The sequence below is a fragment of the Pempheris klunzingeri genome, chromosome 11 (genome assembly GCF_042242105.1).
Source record: "Pempheris klunzingeri isolate RE-2024b chromosome 11, fPemKlu1.hap1, whole genome shotgun sequence".
Classification (NCBI taxonomy): Eukaryota; Metazoa; Chordata; class Actinopteri; order Acropomatiformes; family Pempheridae; genus Pempheris; species Pempheris klunzingeri.
This window is the reverse complement of record NC_092022.1, coordinates 23669931-23690860: the sequence shown is the minus strand read 5'-3', so window position 1 is coordinate 23690860 and position 20930 is coordinate 23669931. Positions and strand designations below refer to the sequence as shown.

At 42.8% G+C, this 20930-nt stretch overlaps 1 protein-coding gene across 1 annotated transcript in view; it reads right to left on the bottom strand.

The window, feature by feature from the left end:
* Positions 1-20660, bottom strand: part of lama5 (laminin, alpha 5) — a 94315-nt gene extending 73655 nt beyond the window's left edge. The window contains exons 1-2 of the mRNA XM_070838984.1: positions 20358-20660; positions 15937-16089 (exon numbers count right to left, since the gene is read on the bottom strand). Coding sequence (XP_070695085.1) covers positions 15937-16089; positions 20358-20660 — 456 coding nt within the window. The remainder of the gene's footprint in view (positions 1-15936; positions 16090-20357) is intronic.
* Between the last annotated feature and the right edge of the window lie 270 nt (positions 20661-20930).

The following is a 20930-nucleotide window of genomic DNA, read 5'->3' as shown; positions in this document are numbered from 1 at the left end:
CATACATACCTCCTTTCCATTCCCATTCACCATTTTATGACTTAACTATGGGAAAACACTCCCTTCTGTTTGCGGTCCTCCCCTCAATCAACTCAGCCCTCCACCCCCCCACTCCTCTGTTTGTACGAGGTGGAAGACATTCCTGCAGCTACACAACTACTGCACCACCAGATTCAGAGAGACAACAGCACTGGCTCAAAAACATGGCACCAATCTGCCACAGAGGGCTCCAGCAAAAAATTGATGGCGGAACAAAGAAAAAGCTGATCGTGGCTCCACTTTTGTCCGACGTTTTCCAACAACGCACTACGCTGAACAATCAAATATGCCGATGATCGCACGCTATGAATAGCTAAAGTATCGTGCAGTGCTTGTACCAACTTGCTGCTTACAACAAGAAGAAACATATTAGCCTTTGTCATGTATCACTACAATATCTGTGTGGACACAAACTACAAACTAAAGAATACTAATCATCACTGGCCTTTTTTGTTTTTTGGCTATATATAAAAAGTTAGCATATGGGGCTTATCAAACATGCTTTATTGTTCGAGTACAGTGCACATTAATTAACAAAGTGATGAAAATGTGCCGGATTTATCCTAAAAACATTCTAAATTTCATTCTTAAATTTTTCAAATTGGATATTTCTAACAAATTGCTCGGAAAAAATAAAGGCTTTATTGGTTTAACTTTGGTTATCTGAGCTGATGTTGAAGCTCGTGACAGCAGACGCTTCATCTTGTTCAGCTTAATTCAGTCCTCCATTGTTGTTCCAGACCAGAATCTCTATATTTTTTTTAATGAACACTTCATTTTGTCATTGTCCCAAAGCGAACTACATATACTTGCACTCAATACAAAATCCTTATTGATAAATGAGCATCAAATGGCTGTCAAATCTGCCACTGTACTATCTGTTTAATGAGTAAAAAGAGGGAAAAAAAGTCAGAAGTTTGATCCCTGAGACATGTTGACTGGAACATGTTGCTCTGGATTAAATTAAATCTCTGAAAATATGAACACTGAGACTAAGAACTGTAGATTTGTGTTTTTCTTCCCTGTTTTCATGATGATTAACATGACCGCCAGTAAACTGAACTTTAACTTAGTGACCTACACTTCCTCTGTATTCCTCCTCTTTCCTCCCCTGCTCCTTTGTTTCATTCACTGGCGAAGAAAAAAGGAGAAACTCAAACAATCTGCTGGAGTTGACTTGGGTAAAACCAATATTTACTGTCACATTAACAAGAGCAAACCACTCTCTTTGTCCCCGCCGTTCTTTCTCCTCCTCACACTCTGTTGCTTTCTTGTCCTGTTTCTTCATATTTATCAAATGTGCCTGCTTTTCCTCTTCCACCCATGGAAAAAGCTGATAAATGAAATATATGGAAAGATAACTGATGGACCACAGATAGTTGTCATGGCAAACTACATTCCAGCTACTTTTAAGTTTTTTTTTGAGATACTAAGTGATGAGGTCACCCTGCGCCATAAGATATTGTGACAGACATTTTTCACTGTTTTCTCATTTCTAATGTTTTATGGCCCAAACGATTAAACGAGTAATGGAGAAAAAAATCAGCTGATTAATTTGTAACAAAAGTCCTAACCTTAAACAGACTTAGTATAGTATAGCATAGTAGGATGCTAACATGCTGATGTTTAGTACTCAACACAGAGTACAACTGAAGCTGGTGAGGATGTCATTGGTTTTGCAGATATTTTGTTATAAATCAAAGTATTGAACAAAATAAGGTTTTGCACAGACGATGGCACTAAATTAGGAGGATCACCAAACTTGTGACTATTCATCCTGATGGGAACATGAATGTCTGAACCACATGTCATGGCAATCCATCCCACAGTGAAAACCAATTTCAACCTCATGGTGGCGCTAGAAGAAAAGCGGGAGGATCACCACAGACGATAGGATTCATCCTATGGGGAAAATGATTGCTTGTATAAACTTTTATGGCTTTTCAGTCTGGACCAAAGTGTTGGACTGACCAGAAGGCCAAACTGTCAAATCTAAATCACATTGAAATGTGAAAGTGTAAAAAGTTACTAGAGGTTTTACAGTAAACACTGCATCATAGTTAAGTCCGGCTCGTCTGACTCCAGTTCTTCTGTCACACTAAATGAGCTCATTGTGTGATAGCGGGCAGACATTAGCATCAGTCTATTCTTAGTCTGGCTTGGCAGAGCAGGAAGAAATCCGCTCAAAGTCACTGGTGTCCTTCAGGGAAGATGAGCCTGGAACAGAAAGTGTTTCTCTGTCTGGGTTTTGTCTCGGGAGGAAGTTACACACACTCCTCACACACTGCAGCTGGACATCCATAACATGACCAATATGGGCGTTGGGGTTGAATACTGGTTGAAATCAGGTTTTCACATGTCTGGATCCATGATGTTAACGTTTTAACCATCTGACGTTTCTTCATTGTTTGTTCCGTGGAGAGCTCAGTGAATATTTGTGAGTATTTAGCACAAAGACTGCAGCAGGAGGACGGTCCTTGCATAGCTCCAACACTTCAAAGATGTCTTATTTACACTCATACCACAGTTTGACTGGTACACTAGTTCGCAAAATGATCTCTGAGCTGCTAGAAAGAGGGTTTGCCCTCTTTTGATGAAGGATAATTGATTCCTTTGTTTCCAGTCTTTGTCCTAAGCTAGGCTAAACAGATCGGATGTCTTTAGTGAAGGCACAAAACTTCTCATCAAACACCTGGTATGACAGCAAGCTATTTGTTTGACATCAATCTTCCTGTCATACTCACTGGCAACACACACCATTATTTCACACACACAAAAAGGAAGTATCGGGTTGTATTTTCTTACCCTTGGTTCTTAAGATTTTTGCATGAGTTTTATTTTCATGCAAGAATATTCTTTATGACATCAGCTCTAACTTCACAACAACCACCAAAGCTTCTCCATCTTGAGAGAAATAGGGGTATGGCATGCAATAAAGGTCGAACTGGTGCAGTTATGTGATATGTACTGTAACCATTTGGGCTTTAATTGTATGTTAAATCACATTCTGTTAATAATACATTTCAATGAATTTGGTCACTGAAGATCTACTTGAGGTCATCTCACAGGTCTGTGGGGGTACACACTGAAGAAAGCTTTGGGAAACACTACATCAAGTGACCGATTAACCAATCTAATCTCCTTTTTTAATTAATTTCCCATTGAATCCCATTTCCTCTGTCTCCCTGTGAAGGATTTAAGACACTTCACCAGCTATTCACAGCCAACTGTTTTGCTCCGTGTTTGTTCTCCGCAGTCTTTCTGAACAGGCCAAACACTCTCACTAACACAATGGTGTGATAAAGGGCCCATTGAGAAGTATTCTCAATGCTAAGTCACTGGGAGGGCTCAGGACCACTGCTGCATCAAAAGGAGGTTGTGAGGGCGAGCAAACACCCCAAGACAATGGGACTGAGCTGAATGGACGTTCAGGGTCGCTGCGCCTGGAGGAGAGAACCAACATGTCTGCACTAGATCGCTGAGGCCATGTTTAAAACCATGTTCTCCTACTGCTTATCACGAAGGGTCCTGCCAGCATCAAAATGTGCCTTGTTGACAGCTCTCAACTGATTTGAAAGTACCGAATCATTACAACCACATTTGTAGACATGAAGGACATATACAACTAGTACTAGGGCTGCATCTAACTATTTTCATTACGGACTAAACTTCCTTTTGGGTAATTATTGATTTAATCGACAAAATGGTGACAAATGCACATCATAATTTCCCAGAACTCAAGGTAACGCCTCCAAATTGCCTGTTTTGTCCAAAAGTCCCAAAGATATTTAATTTAAAATCATATAAAACACGGCCGTAACTGACATTTTTTTGTCATTCTGATTTATCTATTAATCATAAATGAATCATTAATCTATAAAATGACAAAACATTACAAAATGTTGGTCACACCCTAATTCTCAAATCATGAGGTAACTTCTTAAGAAAGTTTAGTCTGACCAAGAGTCTAAAACCCAAAGATGTGTCATTTATAATAGTCAGACTCTTCTATGGCTTTTAAATCCATTAATTTCTACCTCTGTAGTTCACCTTTTCCATGTGAGCTAGCTTATCTGTCTTTTATCTCTTTGCCCTCCAGTAGTACCAGGACAGGAGGACGAGACAATGAGACAATGCATGAGGAGATAGATGGGCAGCAGAGGGGAGAGAAGAAAGGACAGGTAGATGGAAAAGTGTCAGAGGGCGGACATGAGCTGAGAGGAAGGAAGAAAAAATGAGGAAAAAATATAGAGAGAAGATTTAGTGAGAGGAGGATGTGATAAATGTCAAAAGATAAGTTCTGTGTTGACAAGGTGAACGCGGCAAAGTAAGTAGGTACATTTAATAGAGAGTATGTGTGTGTGTGTGTGTGTGCGTGTGTGTGTGTGTGTGTGTGCGCACCCTTTGGGGCGGTCAGGGAGTTCAAAGCAGTGGGAAGTTAAGAACTAAAGAGCCTGACAATGACCTTTGACCTGTCAGAAAGCAACAGGTTGGAACTGACAACATGCATGAAGACGGAGTAGCACACACACACACACACACACACACACACACACACACACACACACACACACACACACACACACACACACACACACACACACAGAATATCACAAACTCAGTCATCGTCAAATCCAATAGAATAGAATCACTGCTGTTGTTGCCTTTGGAGCAGAGAGCATTTTGATAAATACACAAATACACACACACACACACACACACACACACACACACACACACACCAAACTCAAACCACCGAGGGCCAGCAACAAGAGTGGGAGGCACCCTCTTATAATCACTTCCTCTGCTTTGATAATGGTGCATGCACACACACACACACACACATACACACACACACACAACATTTGACATTTCAATCAAAGATAGAGGATGAATGGTTCCTTTTTCTATCATTCCCAGCTGGAGTACTTCTCTACTTCTCTCTCCCTTTCCTGTCCTCCTCCTCCCCCATTTCTTCCCCTTACACTTTTTCTCTCTTTCACTTTCTCCTTGTTAGTGTGAATGCTGCTGAATTTTACTCTTGCTGTACAACTTTTTCTCTCCATCCATCATACATTTTTGTCTTTCAGTTCTTGTAGTAGTGTTTGATCACAGTATACCAGGACTGAATCATCTTTGCAGAATCTGAGTATTACAGTGGAGTTATTGTAGTTGAACGCAGGTTTTATGCTACTATAACAGAGACATACTTTTTTGACTGGCACACTGGAGTTTTAAAACACAACAGCCTGTTTGTGTTTGAAGCTACTATCTGGGGGATTTCAGGTACAAACGGCTACAGCAAGTTTCAGGTTACTATGTACATTATTGTGAAGCTCTCATATTTGCATTTGAGGTTACGTTAAGCTTTAAGGATGGGGATGCAGGTGAGCGATGCCATGTGAGGACACATGACCATTGTTTCAGATAAATAATGTAAATTCACCTCCAGACAACAAGCTGACAACAGCTCCAACATTCAGTCTACCAAAATTGAGTTCAAAGCTACTGAGCTGTAGCTGGAGTTATTGGTTACCATACTTGGAGAAACTAGACTGAATTTGTGGGCAACTATTCAGATGTTTATGCTATAATACTGTATATTTTGTATGGAAAGTAGAGCTGCAGGAGATTTACCATAATCTTGTAGTGTGATCACCCAATCATGCAGTTTTACTGCTTGCTTTTCCATTTCCATTTGATTAAATTAATTCTCAAGGTCAAAGTCAAGTCAAACTTCTAAGAGTAAATAAAACCTACAACAAATTAATAAACTCAAAAACAATGCAGAGGCAAAAACTAGTGTACAAATATTGTTTCCTCTATCTCAGCAAATTGAAGTGGGCCTGTACAGTCTAATGTGTCATGTGCCATGTCAGATACTGACAGTTATATTCATCTTGCATGGACTTGTCCCAAGAAAAATAATGAGAAAAACGTCAAGAAGCTATGATGCTGCATTTATCTAAATTTGTCAAAATACCAAGCTGAAGCTAAAAGTGAGTGTGTGTTAACAAGCCAACATCAACACACCCTGATATCAGCTACAACAACATACAGAGGCAAACTGCTAAAAAATGACCTCTTAAATAGCAGCCAACTATTTGGGAATACCAGCCCTCGCTTGCTTTCCTCCCTGCCTCTATCCCTCTTTTATTCTGGTTTCGATGTGACATCAACTTTATCCCTTTGGCCTCTTTCTCTCTTTTTACTCAAAGCTGAATCACTCCTATTAGGGTCAGATTTGTCTCTCTCTCCCTCTCTCTCTCTTCACCTCTTTTCTCCTCCTCTTTGCTCATTTTCCTGCCCAGTACACATAATGAATGACTGAAAAATGTGCACTGTGTGTCAGCGTTTGTGTTTGTGTGAGAGGAGACAGCTTCAGAGGCAACATTTAACCCTGAATGAGAGGGACGGATGGGAAAACAGGAAGATGAAGGCCGATGAGTAGATGGTGACAAATAAGAGTCACAGAAGAGGAGGGAGGAGTGAAGGGAGGAATGAATGACTGCAACTGTTGACCCTAAAAATGATGTCCTAGGAGCTAAAGAGGACCAATGAATCTAAATCAAGAAACAGAAAGAGGCCCACTATTAAAATGTGACTAAAACATGTGGTTGACTGAGCCATTGTGTAAAATGTAGAAACAGAAACAAAAAGAAAGAAGGGAAAATTGCTCACACAGGAATACATTACTCTTTTGAAAACTTAATGATGATGATAACATGTACGTCCTCTCTGAAGCTGACAATGAAATACATTCACACTTGGAAAATGACAGAAGGAGCAACTCATAGCAAAGGAAACGTAGAAATGCACTCACAAAGCAAAATATGTTTGAATAATCATGGAATCTAATGGCTTCTGGTTATGTTAAAGGGCTGCTAGTACTGCTGATCCCACTGTGAATCAACAAATACACTTGTGGGTCTTTGCAGCTTTCAGCACATTTCAAGTCACTGTTTCATTGCGCTGGACTGACAAAACCAGAAACAATACATAGAAAAACGTTTGCGGGAATTTGTGGGAACCACATTTTGCAAAGTGATCGGCAGAACAAACAAGAACAACAAAGACCGATAAACACAAGTTCAATGGGACGCTAATGTTGCTCTGTTAGCTAACATCAAATCAAATAAATTAATGATGTTTTTAATTACCTTATTTATCTTCGTCCGGGCCATAATAGAATTTAATTAATTGATTATTGTACGAAAGACAGAAAGCAGCTGGAACTAGAGAATATTTGGCTGTTTTGCTTGAGAAATGACTGAAATGATTGAGCAGTTGTCAAAACAGTCTCTGATTATTATTATTGTTAAAAAGTTTCTGCCCATCAACCAATAGTTTCTGCTCTACAGACAGACGATAAATCATGCTAACATTTGAACACCTGCTGTTGACCCCATACCGACCCTTTAATATGCAGTGTTTAGTGACACCTAGTTGCTAAGCTGCTCCACAATAAGAGGACAAAAGCTGGTAAAAAGCTGCCTTTGTTTTGAAGATTTGAAACTATATTGAGAGAAATAAATAAATGAATACAGCTACTATAGCCAGGTTTAACTGTAATTAAAACATTTCATTGGTAGCTAACTAGTGGCTAACATTTCCCCTTAGAAAAACAGACCCAACAACAAGAAGAGGCTGAGAAAAATGAACAACGAGGAATGGGAGAGAGATGTTTGATGTCCATCTTTATCCCCTTCTTTCTTTATTTCCACCATTACTGCGTCAGTCATTCACTCTACAGAAGAGTCTTTGTGGCTGGGCAGAGTCAGACAGAGACCAAAGGGAAAGATCGGGAGGGTGATTACGTTGTGAGGGTGTGGGGGGGAAAAATGGAGTGTGAGAAATTACAGCAAATAAGAGATGATATCTTGAAACTTTCAAAAAAGATGTCTGCTTGACTAGATGTTGTACAGCAGGCCACACACACACACACACACACACACACACACACACACATGGCGTCACACCTGAAGAGTGTGAAAAAAAAGAAATCACACACTGGAATTGTCTGTACAGAGCCAAACCACAGAGAAAACACAAGCAGAGTGTGGTTCCCATGGTCGACACTCGTAAAGAGCAGAATTGGCAGAGAATACAGTGATTATAATCAGCAGGTCGTGTGCACACACACACACACGCACACACACACACACACACACACACACACACACACACACACACACACACACACACACATCCGCGCTGATCTCAGACTACCTCAGCTCACCTACAGGCAGGAGGAGAGGATACCATATAATGTTGCAGTCTGGCATGTTATAACCCATTAATGTGTCTTTTTGTTCCACTCAGCCTTCTGAGCAGTAGCTACAGCATCTCCTGAGCCCTCATGTTTGGGGATCATTTCCTGGTGTTAGCGTCGATTATACTGTATTGATGATAAAATACCAATGATATTGGACTTCTGATTATTTGAGTATTATATTGTCCATATCATACAGATGCTGGACCTATTATTAACGTATTGGTTATCAGTGATAAAAAAAAAACTGCACTTGGCTGTTTAAAGTTGCTTTGCACTGGCATCATCAGTAGAACATGGTCGACAGCTGGCGGTAGAAGAAATGAGGGATGAAATATGAGTTGAAATGCTACAAAATGCAAAGTCTACACTTGCAAATGCTCACTGATGACAATGACAATGTCTGTCTACAAGCTCTGTGTCATGGCCTTTAAAAACTGGGCAAAGGATCTGTTGCTCATGTGGACCAGTTTCGCCCACTGAGACACTGAGACGTAATATTAAGCTTCACTTGACATCAAACTAAAGATATTTTTAAGTCAAGCTGCTTTGAACATGTTTGATGTGAGCTCAGCTTTACTCCAAAACAAACATGTCAGAAAAAATGGGATTTTCCAAATATAAACCTCCAGCCGGCAGCACAGAGCCGGCTGGCACCGAAAAAAGGTAACTGACGTTCAAACCGCATCAATAACAGGAAGCATTCATTTAGGAGCAGTTGGCACCGCGCTCGCTCTTACGCACGGCGAACAATGGAGCTACCTCAACACTGCCTGTGAGTGTGTGTCTCTGTGAATGTGTGTGTCTTTCTTTGTGTTCATCCTGCAGGGAAACCTGCCAGCACACCAGGAAATCAAGAGCACGTGATGGTGAGAAACATCCGAGTCTGTCTAGTAACCGACTGATGTCCAGCTCCAGCCAAGTTCGTCTTTAATGCACGTGAAAAGCATCTTGAGTTGCCATGTTTGATGTATTTGGGCGAGTCAATTCCCACATTTTCAGAGAGAGACATTTTCCCACTTAACCTCTGGTTGGATTTTGCCAAGCACATAGTTTTGGTTTGATTTCTCCAGGTTTTGAGATTTCTGCCTCCACTCAAATACAACGGAGGTGAAAAGAATTCCATTGAGGCGAACACAGCATTTTGCTCAAGAAATTCAACAGGTATTTGTCTTTCCAGAAACAATGTCTACAGTATTCTGGACAATTCACAGGACTGAATGTTTGCCCTTTTTTCAAGCAAAAAAAAAAAGCCAAAAATCCCCTGGTTACAGCTGTTTTTCTTTTTCATATAAAGCAATCAATTGTGTATCTTTAGGTTCTGGACTGTTGGTGAGAGAAAGCAAGCAAAGTAAAGGCATCATCCTGAGCTCTATGAAACTGTGAACAGCATTCTCTCACTATTTTTATACATTTCATACACTGAGCTGATGAATCTAAAAACGCAGACATCAAAGGACGAAGGGGAAGCTGATCGAATGCTTGAGTACCAGTGAAACTGGCATTATGCAGCTATGCAGACTTTGAAAAGTGTTATGACAAGGAGACACACTTTTCATGCGAGGAGAGAGGATTATGGAAAAGAGAAGACCTCACCTGAAGAGCATGCACACACACACACACACACACACACACACACACACACTGAATTGTGCTTTAATAACAGGCTGCAGAAACAGACAAACATCCCCTGTTCTTTCCTGTCATCTCCTCCTCCTCCTCCTCTTTCCATGCCCTCACCCTCCTTCCTCTTCATCTCCCGTTTTCTTCTCCACCTCCTTCCCGCCTTCCTCTTTTCCTTGTTGTTACCCTCCAGCTCCTCCTCTCTTCCTGGGAATTTCTTTTCACCTTGCCTTCATGCTGGATTTCTCCCTCCTGCCCTTTATGTCATCTATTGCCTTTTTTTTCCATGAACGCCCCCCCCCCCTCCTCCTTTTCATCCCCTCCTCCTTTACCTGTAATTACAGAATCCTTCCACTATCACACACCTGAAGAATTCAACTTGGCGCATACACACAGCGCTTAGATCACACAGCCTGCGTACAAGACAATGGTGAATTGTGGTGAGCAGAGTGTGACCTCATCGGATGATTCATTTTCTTCCTATATTTCATCAGGTAGCTGTCATTCCTCTTCCACCTCTTCCCCTCATCCTCCTCTACCTTTCCCAGTGTGCAGATAAAATAGGAGTAGACAAGGAGCCACACAGGTGCTGCATCGGCACTCTTAGCATATATATTAATGGAAGATAATGAGGTGAGGTGGTCTGAACAAGGTTTCAAACTGAGACCGGTGAAATGAGCTCTATGCAGGCTTTGAGGTTTCCTGCTGTCCCCCAATACAACAAAAAGAAAGGAATTTTGTTTTGTGCTGCTTTGAAATAGGCAACATGTCTTTCCAGAAAGAGTGGGTCTGGTAGAAAAGAAGAAAAGGATGAGGAGACAAAGAGGGAGTAATGAGAAAGAAGATAGCGGCGAGGAGGAATGAGAGCAGGAGACGGCAGAAGAAAGAAGACAAGAGGGTAGGAGGAGATAGACACGGTCTATACTGGGCTCTGTGTTATCTGTCAAAGATAGGCAGAATGGGTGGAGGAGCAGGAGGAGGAGGAGGAGGAGGAAGATGAGGTGTGTGTGAACCGATGCTCCTTATTTAAAAGCCTGACCAAACAGGCCATAGGAAGAAAAGGAAGGAGCAGAGGAATAAAGTGGAGGACAGGGAGATGATTAAATAAAAGACAGCGTGACAAGATGCATTAAAACAATGAAACAGTGACCAGATGTAGAAATATGTTAAAAGTAATTTATAAGAAAGTGCACCATTCTTTGGAAGTCCTCACAGCAGAGAAACTCTCCTTCTTCAGGTTCTACTGAAATATGTTGAATAAACATCTGAGTGGTGAGTGGGCGCACTCAGTGCTTGGTACACCTGCTGCAGTAACCATCTGTTACAGAGACTGATGGTGACCGTACGGCTTATTCACTGCCAGCTGAATTCCACACCATGAGACTGAATGTGTTTTCCTTAATCTTATCTAAATGTTCAGAGCGTTATTGAAGCTGCTTCACCTTCTGAACTCGCATTCACCTCTGAGTAATGTACGGACTGATGCGCAAAATGTAGTACAGATTAATGAAGCGGGTTCAAAATATGTGGCCAAAAGTAAGTGGACAGATTATATCAGTGTCCATATTGCACCCATATTAGACTGCTGAACATCTCATTCTGCACCCGTGGGTGTTACTACTGCTTAAAACAGCCTCCACTCTTCTGGTTGCAGGCTTTACACCAGATGTTGGAACCTGGCTGCAGGATTTGCTCCTATTCAGTCCAAAAGAATGAATGAGGTCTCACGCCGTGATGAGGCCCGGCTCAGTGTTCCAGTCAGTCCCAAAGGTGCTGGATGGAGCCGAGGACACCAAACTCCACTTCTTTATAGACTTGCACACGCTGATACAATATGGTATTAAGCTTTCTGCACTGGGGCACTATCCTGCTGAAACAGGCCTTTCCTGTTCCCCACAATGTTGGTATACTTTTGTGTTAAATATCATACACTACTCACAAAAAGTTAGGGATATTCGGCTTTCAGGTGAAATTTCAGGATGAACCTAAAATGCATTCTAACCTTTCCAGGTGAACTTAATGCGACCTTCTCTAAACCTTTGAATGCACATGTCCAACTGTTCAGTGTCTCAGTACTTTCTGCACCAGCTGCTGTTCTCTAACAAGAAGCTTAACAGCAACATTCACAACAGGTTTGATCCATGAATCCACCAATACATTTCCTGCTTCAGTAAGAATGTGAACAGCAGGATGAGGAGGACTGTTTAAATACCAATTCTGACATCATGAGACCAAGACGACACCTAACAGTTGATCAGCAGCACCTCAACACTGGAGGCTTCAAACAGGAAGTCCTCAGACGGAGGTGTTCACTGAGCTTAGAGGGTCACAGAGTGTCATCAGGAGGTTGGAACAGTGATACAGAGACTGGAAGAGTCACAGAAAGGAGAGGAGTGGACGTCCTTTGGCCACGTCCCAATTTATTGAGACACTGAAAATGTTTTGTTGTGGTATACCTACCACTGTTGGTAGATTTTCTTTCAATAAATTGTTTAAGATGAATAAAACTACCAGTGCATGCTTCTACTTAAATGCCCTACTTTCATGATATAATATCAGTGGAGCATTCACTTTTTACATTTTCCATATATTTCACCTGAAAGTCGAATATCCCTAAATTTTTGTGAGTAGTGTAAATTGTTAAAACCATGAAAAACAGCATGTGGATAAATGTCTCCACATATTTCTGTCCAGAGAACCATGTCTAGGCTTAAAGGAAAAGTTCAACATTTTGGACAGTATGCTTAGTCGCTGTCTTGCCATGGGATCGGTGCCACTGTCACGTCTGTCCGCTGAATAAACAGCTCCCACGAGCAGCTATGGGGGGCACAGCTAGCCCTTCTCTGTCCAAAGGTAACAAAGTCCACCCTCCTACACCTCAAAAGCTTAAGAATCAACACATTTAATTTGAGTTTGAACATTGACATTGAGTTTGTTTAAAGGGGAAATCTGTCAATTTTCAACTGGCTTTGCACCATTACAGTGTGGCTGGTTTAAACAAATAAGCAATGTTTAACTTCCCTCCATGTTGCCGGCACCCACCCACGCAGCTCACAGACACCAGAGTGGTATCAATCTTCTCATCTAACTAGTAAAAAAGCTATAGTTTACTCAATCAGAGAGAGAGAGAGAGAGAGAGAAAGAGAGAGAGGGAGAGAGAGGAAGAGATGGAGAGAGAGGAGTTAGGGGTAATTTAACAAGCCTTCCCCTCTACGGGTTGAGACAGGTTAACTTACATTCCAATCTCTCCCTCCTCTCTCTCTCTTTCATTCAGGCAGAGGTGAGGGGGGGTTAGGTGTGCGTATGTGTGTGTGTGTGTGTGTGTGTGTGTGTGTGTGTGTGTGTGTGGTGGACTCCTCAACACACTCTCACACTGGGCCCTGCCACTGACACATACACACACTTGTAAACCCTGGCCTTAGCCCACCTACATTCTTTCAGGACAAAACTGCAACCTGGTAACTAGAGACCCTCCCCCCCGTCGTCTCTCTCTCTCTCTCTCTCTCTCTCCCTCCCTCCTTAAAGCTGTCACATCTACATGTAGATTGTAAACATTTTGAACAGATAAGGCCTGCAGAAGCACAGTGTCAAAATCACAGAGCAAAGGCCACGTTCGTCTGCAGCCGCTACCAGCTGGTTTTGTACAGTTCGGAGGTTCAGAGATTTTTCTGATGTGAATTCGGTTCAGTTTTAAATTGTTTTTCTAATCAAAGTATCTGTTGTAGTAAAAATGCTGCACTCACTCAGACACCGAACTTGCAAGTTAAAGGATAACTTTGCTATTTTTTAACCCTTCGGAGTCTAGGACCACCACAGGGCGTCAAAGTCACATGTCGCACGTTTGAAAACGTAAAGCTGTGACACAAGCACGCAGGTGCTCCATTCAAAGACTGTTGGAAAGCGGACACTTCAAACTTTTTACAAGTGTTTGAATTTTGTCGATCGGCCTATTAACACTAAATGTATGAAGAGCCGAAGTCGCTCACTACAGCTCTTCTACGAGTTAGAAGATGCTGAATCTGGGGAAGAACGTTCTGATTCTGAGGAAGACTCCTTTCAGGGGATGAAGTGGATGCTGTACGTGAAGACGAACGAGAGGAGGTGTCCGTGCAGACCCCCGCTCCTCCAAAGATCCAACTAGTTCCTGCTCGGATTTTGTGTTTCTTTTGCACTTTTACATACAGTGTGTCCATATATTATGTCAAAATAAATAAATACTTGTAGAATCACATAGGTGAGGTTGTGCCCAGACTCTGAAGGGTTAAACCTGGGCCAAATTTAGCATATTCTGGGATTGAAAAGACCGGTAGGATCAAAAAGTTTTGGAATTGGTCCAGTAGATCACCTCAGCTGGGACCGGCAACGGGTTTCTAACAGGCCGCAGTGGCTACGGCATAATCCTTTGGGGAAACATTTTCCATCAAACTACATCAAAGGATCGCTGCAGAGACAGACGTGCAAGATCCTTTTTATTCAACCACAAACTGAGAAGCTCTTATATCGCTCTCATCAAAGCCACCAGACTCCAGTGAGAAAAACAGCAATTTTTACCTCGCAAGACATGAGAGTTGGTCGCCTTCCTCCAAAGTCACTGTGATGACTAACCTGACCTTCGTGTGTAAAACAGGTGGACTGACTTTATACCATGACATTCAGATCTGTCACTATTATGTCTGAAATAAATTATGTCAAAATGGATATTCTAATTCTTTGCCGGTGATCAAGTGCTTGCTGAATAATGGTACAGCATAATAGTTTAGCCCCCCCGTCCCAAACAACACCACAGACAGCCTGCGTCATTGTCATCCGGGCAACATGAGTGAGAGAACAAGCTCTGCTGGGCTCTGACAGTCTTCATTTTGTTCTTTAAAAACATTTGATTCATTCTTTTATTGCTGCCACAAGGTAAACAGGCTTATAAAAGCCTTTACAAGCTAAACACACACGGTGCCAGTCACAGCTCCCTGCTTCGCTAATGAGACCTTCAACCCTGAGGGAGGAACACAGGGACGGAGAGGAAGGGAACAAAGTGAAGAGCGAGGAGAAAAGGGAAGAGAGACGGGAGAGGGAAGGGGAAACTGAATGCCATGACAGAAAACACACTCTTTGAGGACACATGCACACACACACACACACACACACACACACACACACACACACAGTGAATGTCTCAGCACTGATGAATGAGGAGGGCACTCGAGCAGGAGAGCCTGGCACAAAAGAGTCGCATTCAGAAACATAAAAGGTTGTTGAAGAGCGACGTTCAGAAACACTAAAAGGTTAACTTGGAGGACAGAGTGGAGCTTTTCTGTGCTCCCTGCATGTCTGTCTGTCTGTGTGTGTGTGTGTGTGTGTGTGTGTCTCTGAGAAGGCAGACCCTGAGTGTGTCCCAGTGTTTGTGAAACTTATGCTACACATCTGTGTGCGGACGAATGTCATTCTGAGGGATTCGCTGCAACAGCAGGTGGAACAAACCGAGCAACCCAGATTTACTTCACACTCATTATCAGAGTGGGCAGAGCTGTGAACAGTTTACCACAGCGAGGTAGCTATTAGGTTATTTGATTTAATAGTAAAATTATTACTGTTGTTTATTCTATCAAACCTGGTGACATCAGCTAAGGGGTAACATGGAGGAAAGTTCATTGGCATATACAACCCATATTATGATGATGCAAAACTGGCCGTGCATCCCTTAACTAAACTAGTTACATGCCAACGGGTATCCAAACACTATCTATCTGCTATCCTCCCTTTACTACCTACTTTTCAAATTGCCAAAGTAGAAAACGCTGATAGTTTACAACCAGAGAAAACAATCTGAAACTCCTGTATCCAGTTATAAATGTCAAAACTCTGATGGACTGTTCCAGAGAAATCATAAAACACTTCCGACAAATGTGTCAGCAATAGTTGGGAGAAAAAAAAGTGAAGAGAACGAGTACGTGCTGACAAATAACAACCATAAATATACAGACAGTATGTACAGTAACGAGTCTTACCTGTCCGAGGTCCAGGGTGACGTTCACCTCGTTGTACTCGGTGCTGCGGGACAGAGGGGGGCTCTGCCACCATCGCTCGGTCCCGTCGATGGCGTTGGTGATGGGATGGGCGCGATCGCTGTCGCCCTGGCTGCAGATGTCACAGTACTGGCCCTGAGAAGGCAAGAGATGGACATGTATGTGCATCTAAAAGCCATATTTGAGACCTTGAGCAGGATTCAAAGACACCTAGACAGGTTGTTGGTGGAAAACACTCACTGGCTATTGTGGGATTTGACCCTTCGGTCTTTAAGTTACAGCTCAGCCTTTCTAAACACCCAAAACAGCAGCACAATGTTTCAGAGTCACGCTAAACTTGTATGAAAAGAAGAGATTTCTTTCTCAACTGTTTGTCCCTGAAGCTAACCGGGTCAAGTTTCTTATATTCCAACAGAGAGGTGACTCCGCTCAGGTTACTGTCGGAGTGAGGCTCTGGTTTGTATTGTGCTTGTGCTGGTAGGTTTTAATGCGTAATAAGTCGAGTCTCTGTGCCTCGGCCCGACTGTTTTCCTGCTAAATATGTCTGATTTGACAACATGGTGGATATATCTAAGCAGTATGTAGCAGAGTGGTTCTCAGAAAACAAGGCCACAAATTCAACATAACATAATTTGTGCTTGAACGTTAAGTCGTCACTCCTCCATTACTCAAGTATTATTTCCAAATCCCAAGAGTACACATTCAGAGGCCGATCTGAGCAGCAGTTCTGACATTTAAGCATTTAAAAAGGACCATAGCAGTGTTTTCTTTAGCCAGTTCCATGCTTTGACCACCTTTAAATCAAGGAGAAAAACCTCCTTTATGTTCTGCCTTTGACTGAACTTTAAATACTCCCCATGAACCATCTTCCTGTATTCATGTTTCTGTTCTTAACTTTTGAATTTCCATGTGGTTTCTTTCTTCTTTATACTTTTAAAACACTATGTTAAGCTTACTTTGAATTGTCTTTGTGTATTAGATGTGCTATACAAATAAACTTCTCATTTTTGTGTCACACAACGATATCGTAACAGTAAAACCGGCCGTGATGCTCAAAGAAACGGCTGGTGGAAACATGGGCTCCGTTCTTTAACAGTTTGCAGACACGTCCACTTGAAGCGGCCGGGGTCCACCTCTTGTTTTAAAGCCTCTCCATTCTTCACTAATCCAGTTTGGCCGTGTGAACGTTTAACCCGACCACTGCTGGCTATGTAAGCATTAGCATAAACTAAACAAGTGTGGACGTGAACAAAAGCCCAGGTGACGAGATGCTATCACTGCGGGTCACTGAGTTCAGAGGTCAGTGCTCGCGATCTGACCCCCACCCCCCTCCTCTCTTCCTTTCAGATTCTCTCTTCTATCTGAAATCTTGTACAGCCTTTAATTAGTCATCTGTGCTCTAATCATTCAATGGAATTAGCATTTTGTGCAACAATTTTTCTGTAATTTAATTCTGTTGCTCTCAAATCTATTCCCTACAATTAATACCATTCTCACTACTTTGATCCAGAGGTGGTGATCAACAGGTACAAATACTTCCTTAGGCACAAAATACAAATACTTTGTTGCTGTATTTAAGTAGAGTTTTCAGGTATATGTGCTTTACTTGATCACAAGTATTTCTTTTTTCTGCTCCGAGCGGGTTGTGCAGTGTTTTTGTGATAAAATGCATTTTAAAACATTTATTTCCCACTTATATCGTCCTCCTACCATCTGTTTCACGTTCTTCTTTCTCTGCTTTATCTCCGTAACTAACCAACTATCTCCGTCAATATCAATTGCTCTCGTGTTGTCTGTCACGTCTGCAGAGCATCTTCACCTCCACTCAGCAGTGACGAACAGAAGGCAGCACACCTTCATCAGAGGGTGCTGCTCTGATAGACACAGCTTCAGTAAGTTGAGCGCTTTACAAAAAAAAAAAAAACTACCTGGCAAATTTCCTGTCTTTAAAGAACGAGGCAGGTGTTCAGCGTAGTGAGACGTCAGGGAGTCTGCTTCTGTGTTTCTACCTGGCTGTCAAACTCTCTTTCACACTAATTCTTTCTCTTACCACACCCGTTCTGTCCTCTCTTGTCACGTCCTTTTAAAAGCAAGCATGTCAACAAAAAGGCCACCTGGAAGTGAGCATGTAGAGCCCATTCTCCTCTCACTCTCCGTTCCTCTTTCCCCCCCACCTTTAGGTGAAGAAGGAGAACTCTCTGAAGAATCCACGTCCTCGGGGCAAAGCCTACATGCTACTTGCTCGACACACACCTTTCGGTTTTCTGCCTTCCTCCATCACATCTGTTTTTACAGCCCGAATGGCCGACGACACAAGCATCCTATCAGCCGTGGGTTCATGCTGATGAAACCTTATATGTAAACACCAGCATCAAACTCTTCATCCGAGACAACGGCTGGCATTTTCACACACACACACACACACACACGCATCTCCAGTCCTCCTCCTGCTGTTTTTAATTAATGAAAACACTCTCACGTTTTGCCGTCAAATCAAAACAGGATTAACCTCAGCACACTAAAAGTATGTGTTTTGTGGCTCTGTGTGTGTGTGTGTGTGTGTGTGTGTTGTTCAGGGGGTGCAGTAACCCCACAAGTGGACCAAGCCACAAAAGCCCGGCAAAGTGGGCTAAACCTCTTAGTCCGAACGCATAATGCAGCATTTCTTGAGCTAATGACCAGATTTCTTGGGTTCAGTTTGGAGATCTCCTGAGCTAATTATGCGCCAACGTCGCCACTTCAACCAAACTGTGCTGTGAGCAGGCAGATCAGAGAAAGACTGAATGAAAACTCTGATGAGAGAATATTCCGGATAATCCTCAGCGTGGAGGAGCTGAAGTGGGTCGAATGTGGTCGGGATCACGACTGTCACAGCGCGTTTATCAGCAGAGGGTCAAATTACCACATTAATTGAAGTTAATTTCTCCCATTTAAGGTGGACTTAGTTTTTCTCGGGGTAGTTCCTACGTTGGGTATTTCACTTGCAACTTAAAAGCTTGAAGAATCTCGAAAGCCTTTTCTCTCTCACCCCTCGGGGCACGTCTGAACTCTTTTCACTTCAGTTCAAAGGGTACTTATTAACATGCATGTCACTAAACGTGAGCTAAATCCAGGATTTGGAGATGACAAAATGGTTCTGTTCCTATCTGAAGGTACCAGTAGAGGAAGTTTGATAATCTCGCGGTAACAGAGCGGATAAACTCGGCCTGATTGGAGGACACGGGTCAGTCACTGGGAGGAATGTGGGGAACAGGTGGGAGAGAGAGAGAGAGGGAGAGAGAGAAGGCAATAAGCCTGCTTGTTATCACCCAAAGGGTTGCTTTAATGGTTAACCCATGAAACTGCAATAATCCTTTGTGTGTTAACTAGCGATACATGGAAGCTTGATTGTCAAACACACAATGGGCCTGTTGTTGCTTTTTAAAAACTCATCATCACATTAAAAGCTCATCTGTAAAACACACGCAGAGCACGACGTGGAAAACCTCATCAGCGGCCGGACTCCTGTCCACTCTAAGTGAAATGTTGCCTCTCCTTATATAAGTGGCCAGTGTTAAGAGTTGCCAAGTCCTACAAAGGAAGCGGTGCATGAAATAATGACTTGGCAGGGCAGTTGGAGATTCGTGCACACTGCTGACCCCCTCTGTTCAGCTCTCTGCTCTGAATTCAGTGAAGTGAGTAGGCTGGCATCCGCAGAGGGTCCAGCATAACAAATATGGGAATGAAACTTGCAGTTTGGTGATGGAAAACTTAGACTGCTGCCAGCTACAAACTGCTGCCGGTTTAATGAGTATAAGCGATTGTGTCGTAAATCTTTAAAAGCGTGCTACTGTATGAGAAGATCACTGTGAGGATAAAGAGTCATCACATACCCTAAATCTGATACGCTGAAATCCCTAAAGTAGAATAATAAAGCAACAAAACAAAAATATTGCTGCTGCACATGCAGTGATTTAGGATAAGATCACAATACTCGCTCATTCTTTCAGGAATGTGATAAATGCTGCCACAGGGGAACATCAGTCACTGTGAGCCTACTGCTGAGCACCACAGACACACTTGGAGCCTATAGGGAGAACATAATGCCAAATGCAAAATATGTAATGTAACACTGGCACTGAGAATGCACCACAAACACCCCTGGGACAGTGTAGGCGGATGTATTATAAGCCCCTGCAAGAGTCTTCTAACACGACCAGAGAAAGCATGATAAAGTCACTTTAAACACAATACAATAGGAATACTACACTATTATTATTGTGGGAGATAAAACTGCATTTAACTCTCACTACACTAGAAGGAAATTAAAACTCAGTTCATCAGTCGAATTAATTACAAATATCGACTCACTTGCGTGCAACATGAGTGGAAATAAGAGTTTTATGAGCTTTATTCCTGCTCACCTGGATGGTCTGGCTCGGGTCCCCGGACACCGGGCCTCCGACCAGCTTGCAGTACAGGTCGTGCACGGTCCTGCCCGTGTCTTCCACTCCGCAGGTCGCCGTGGCGGTGATCTTGGTGCCCTCGGCCAGGTTGAAGTAGGGCGGGTGCAGGCTGTATCCGTTCACCCCGTTGGTCGGCAGCTCCTGCGCCGAGCCCGAGCGGCAGCAGGTCACCACCAGCGACCACAGCAGCAGCGCGACCCGCGTCTCGGTGCGCCGAGCCGGGCAGAGCGCAGCACCGCGCGGCGCCGCTCCGCTCGCCATCATCTCCACCTGTTCGCTCGATCCGCTCCGGGAAAGAAACAGTTTGAGGACTGAAGTAACCTGAGTGGAATTAGAGATGAGCTGTTAACTTGCGGAGGAGAGGAGCATTTGGAGGGAAATATGTTTGAAACTACAGGAGAAAGAGAAAGGAAAGGGAGTTTGCAGAGCGGTGTGTCGAGGTTTCTGCCCTCTCTCTCTCTCTCTCTCTCTCTCCGTGTCGCTCCACCAGGCACCTATTCAAACTCCATCCACAGCCCCCCTCCCTCCCTG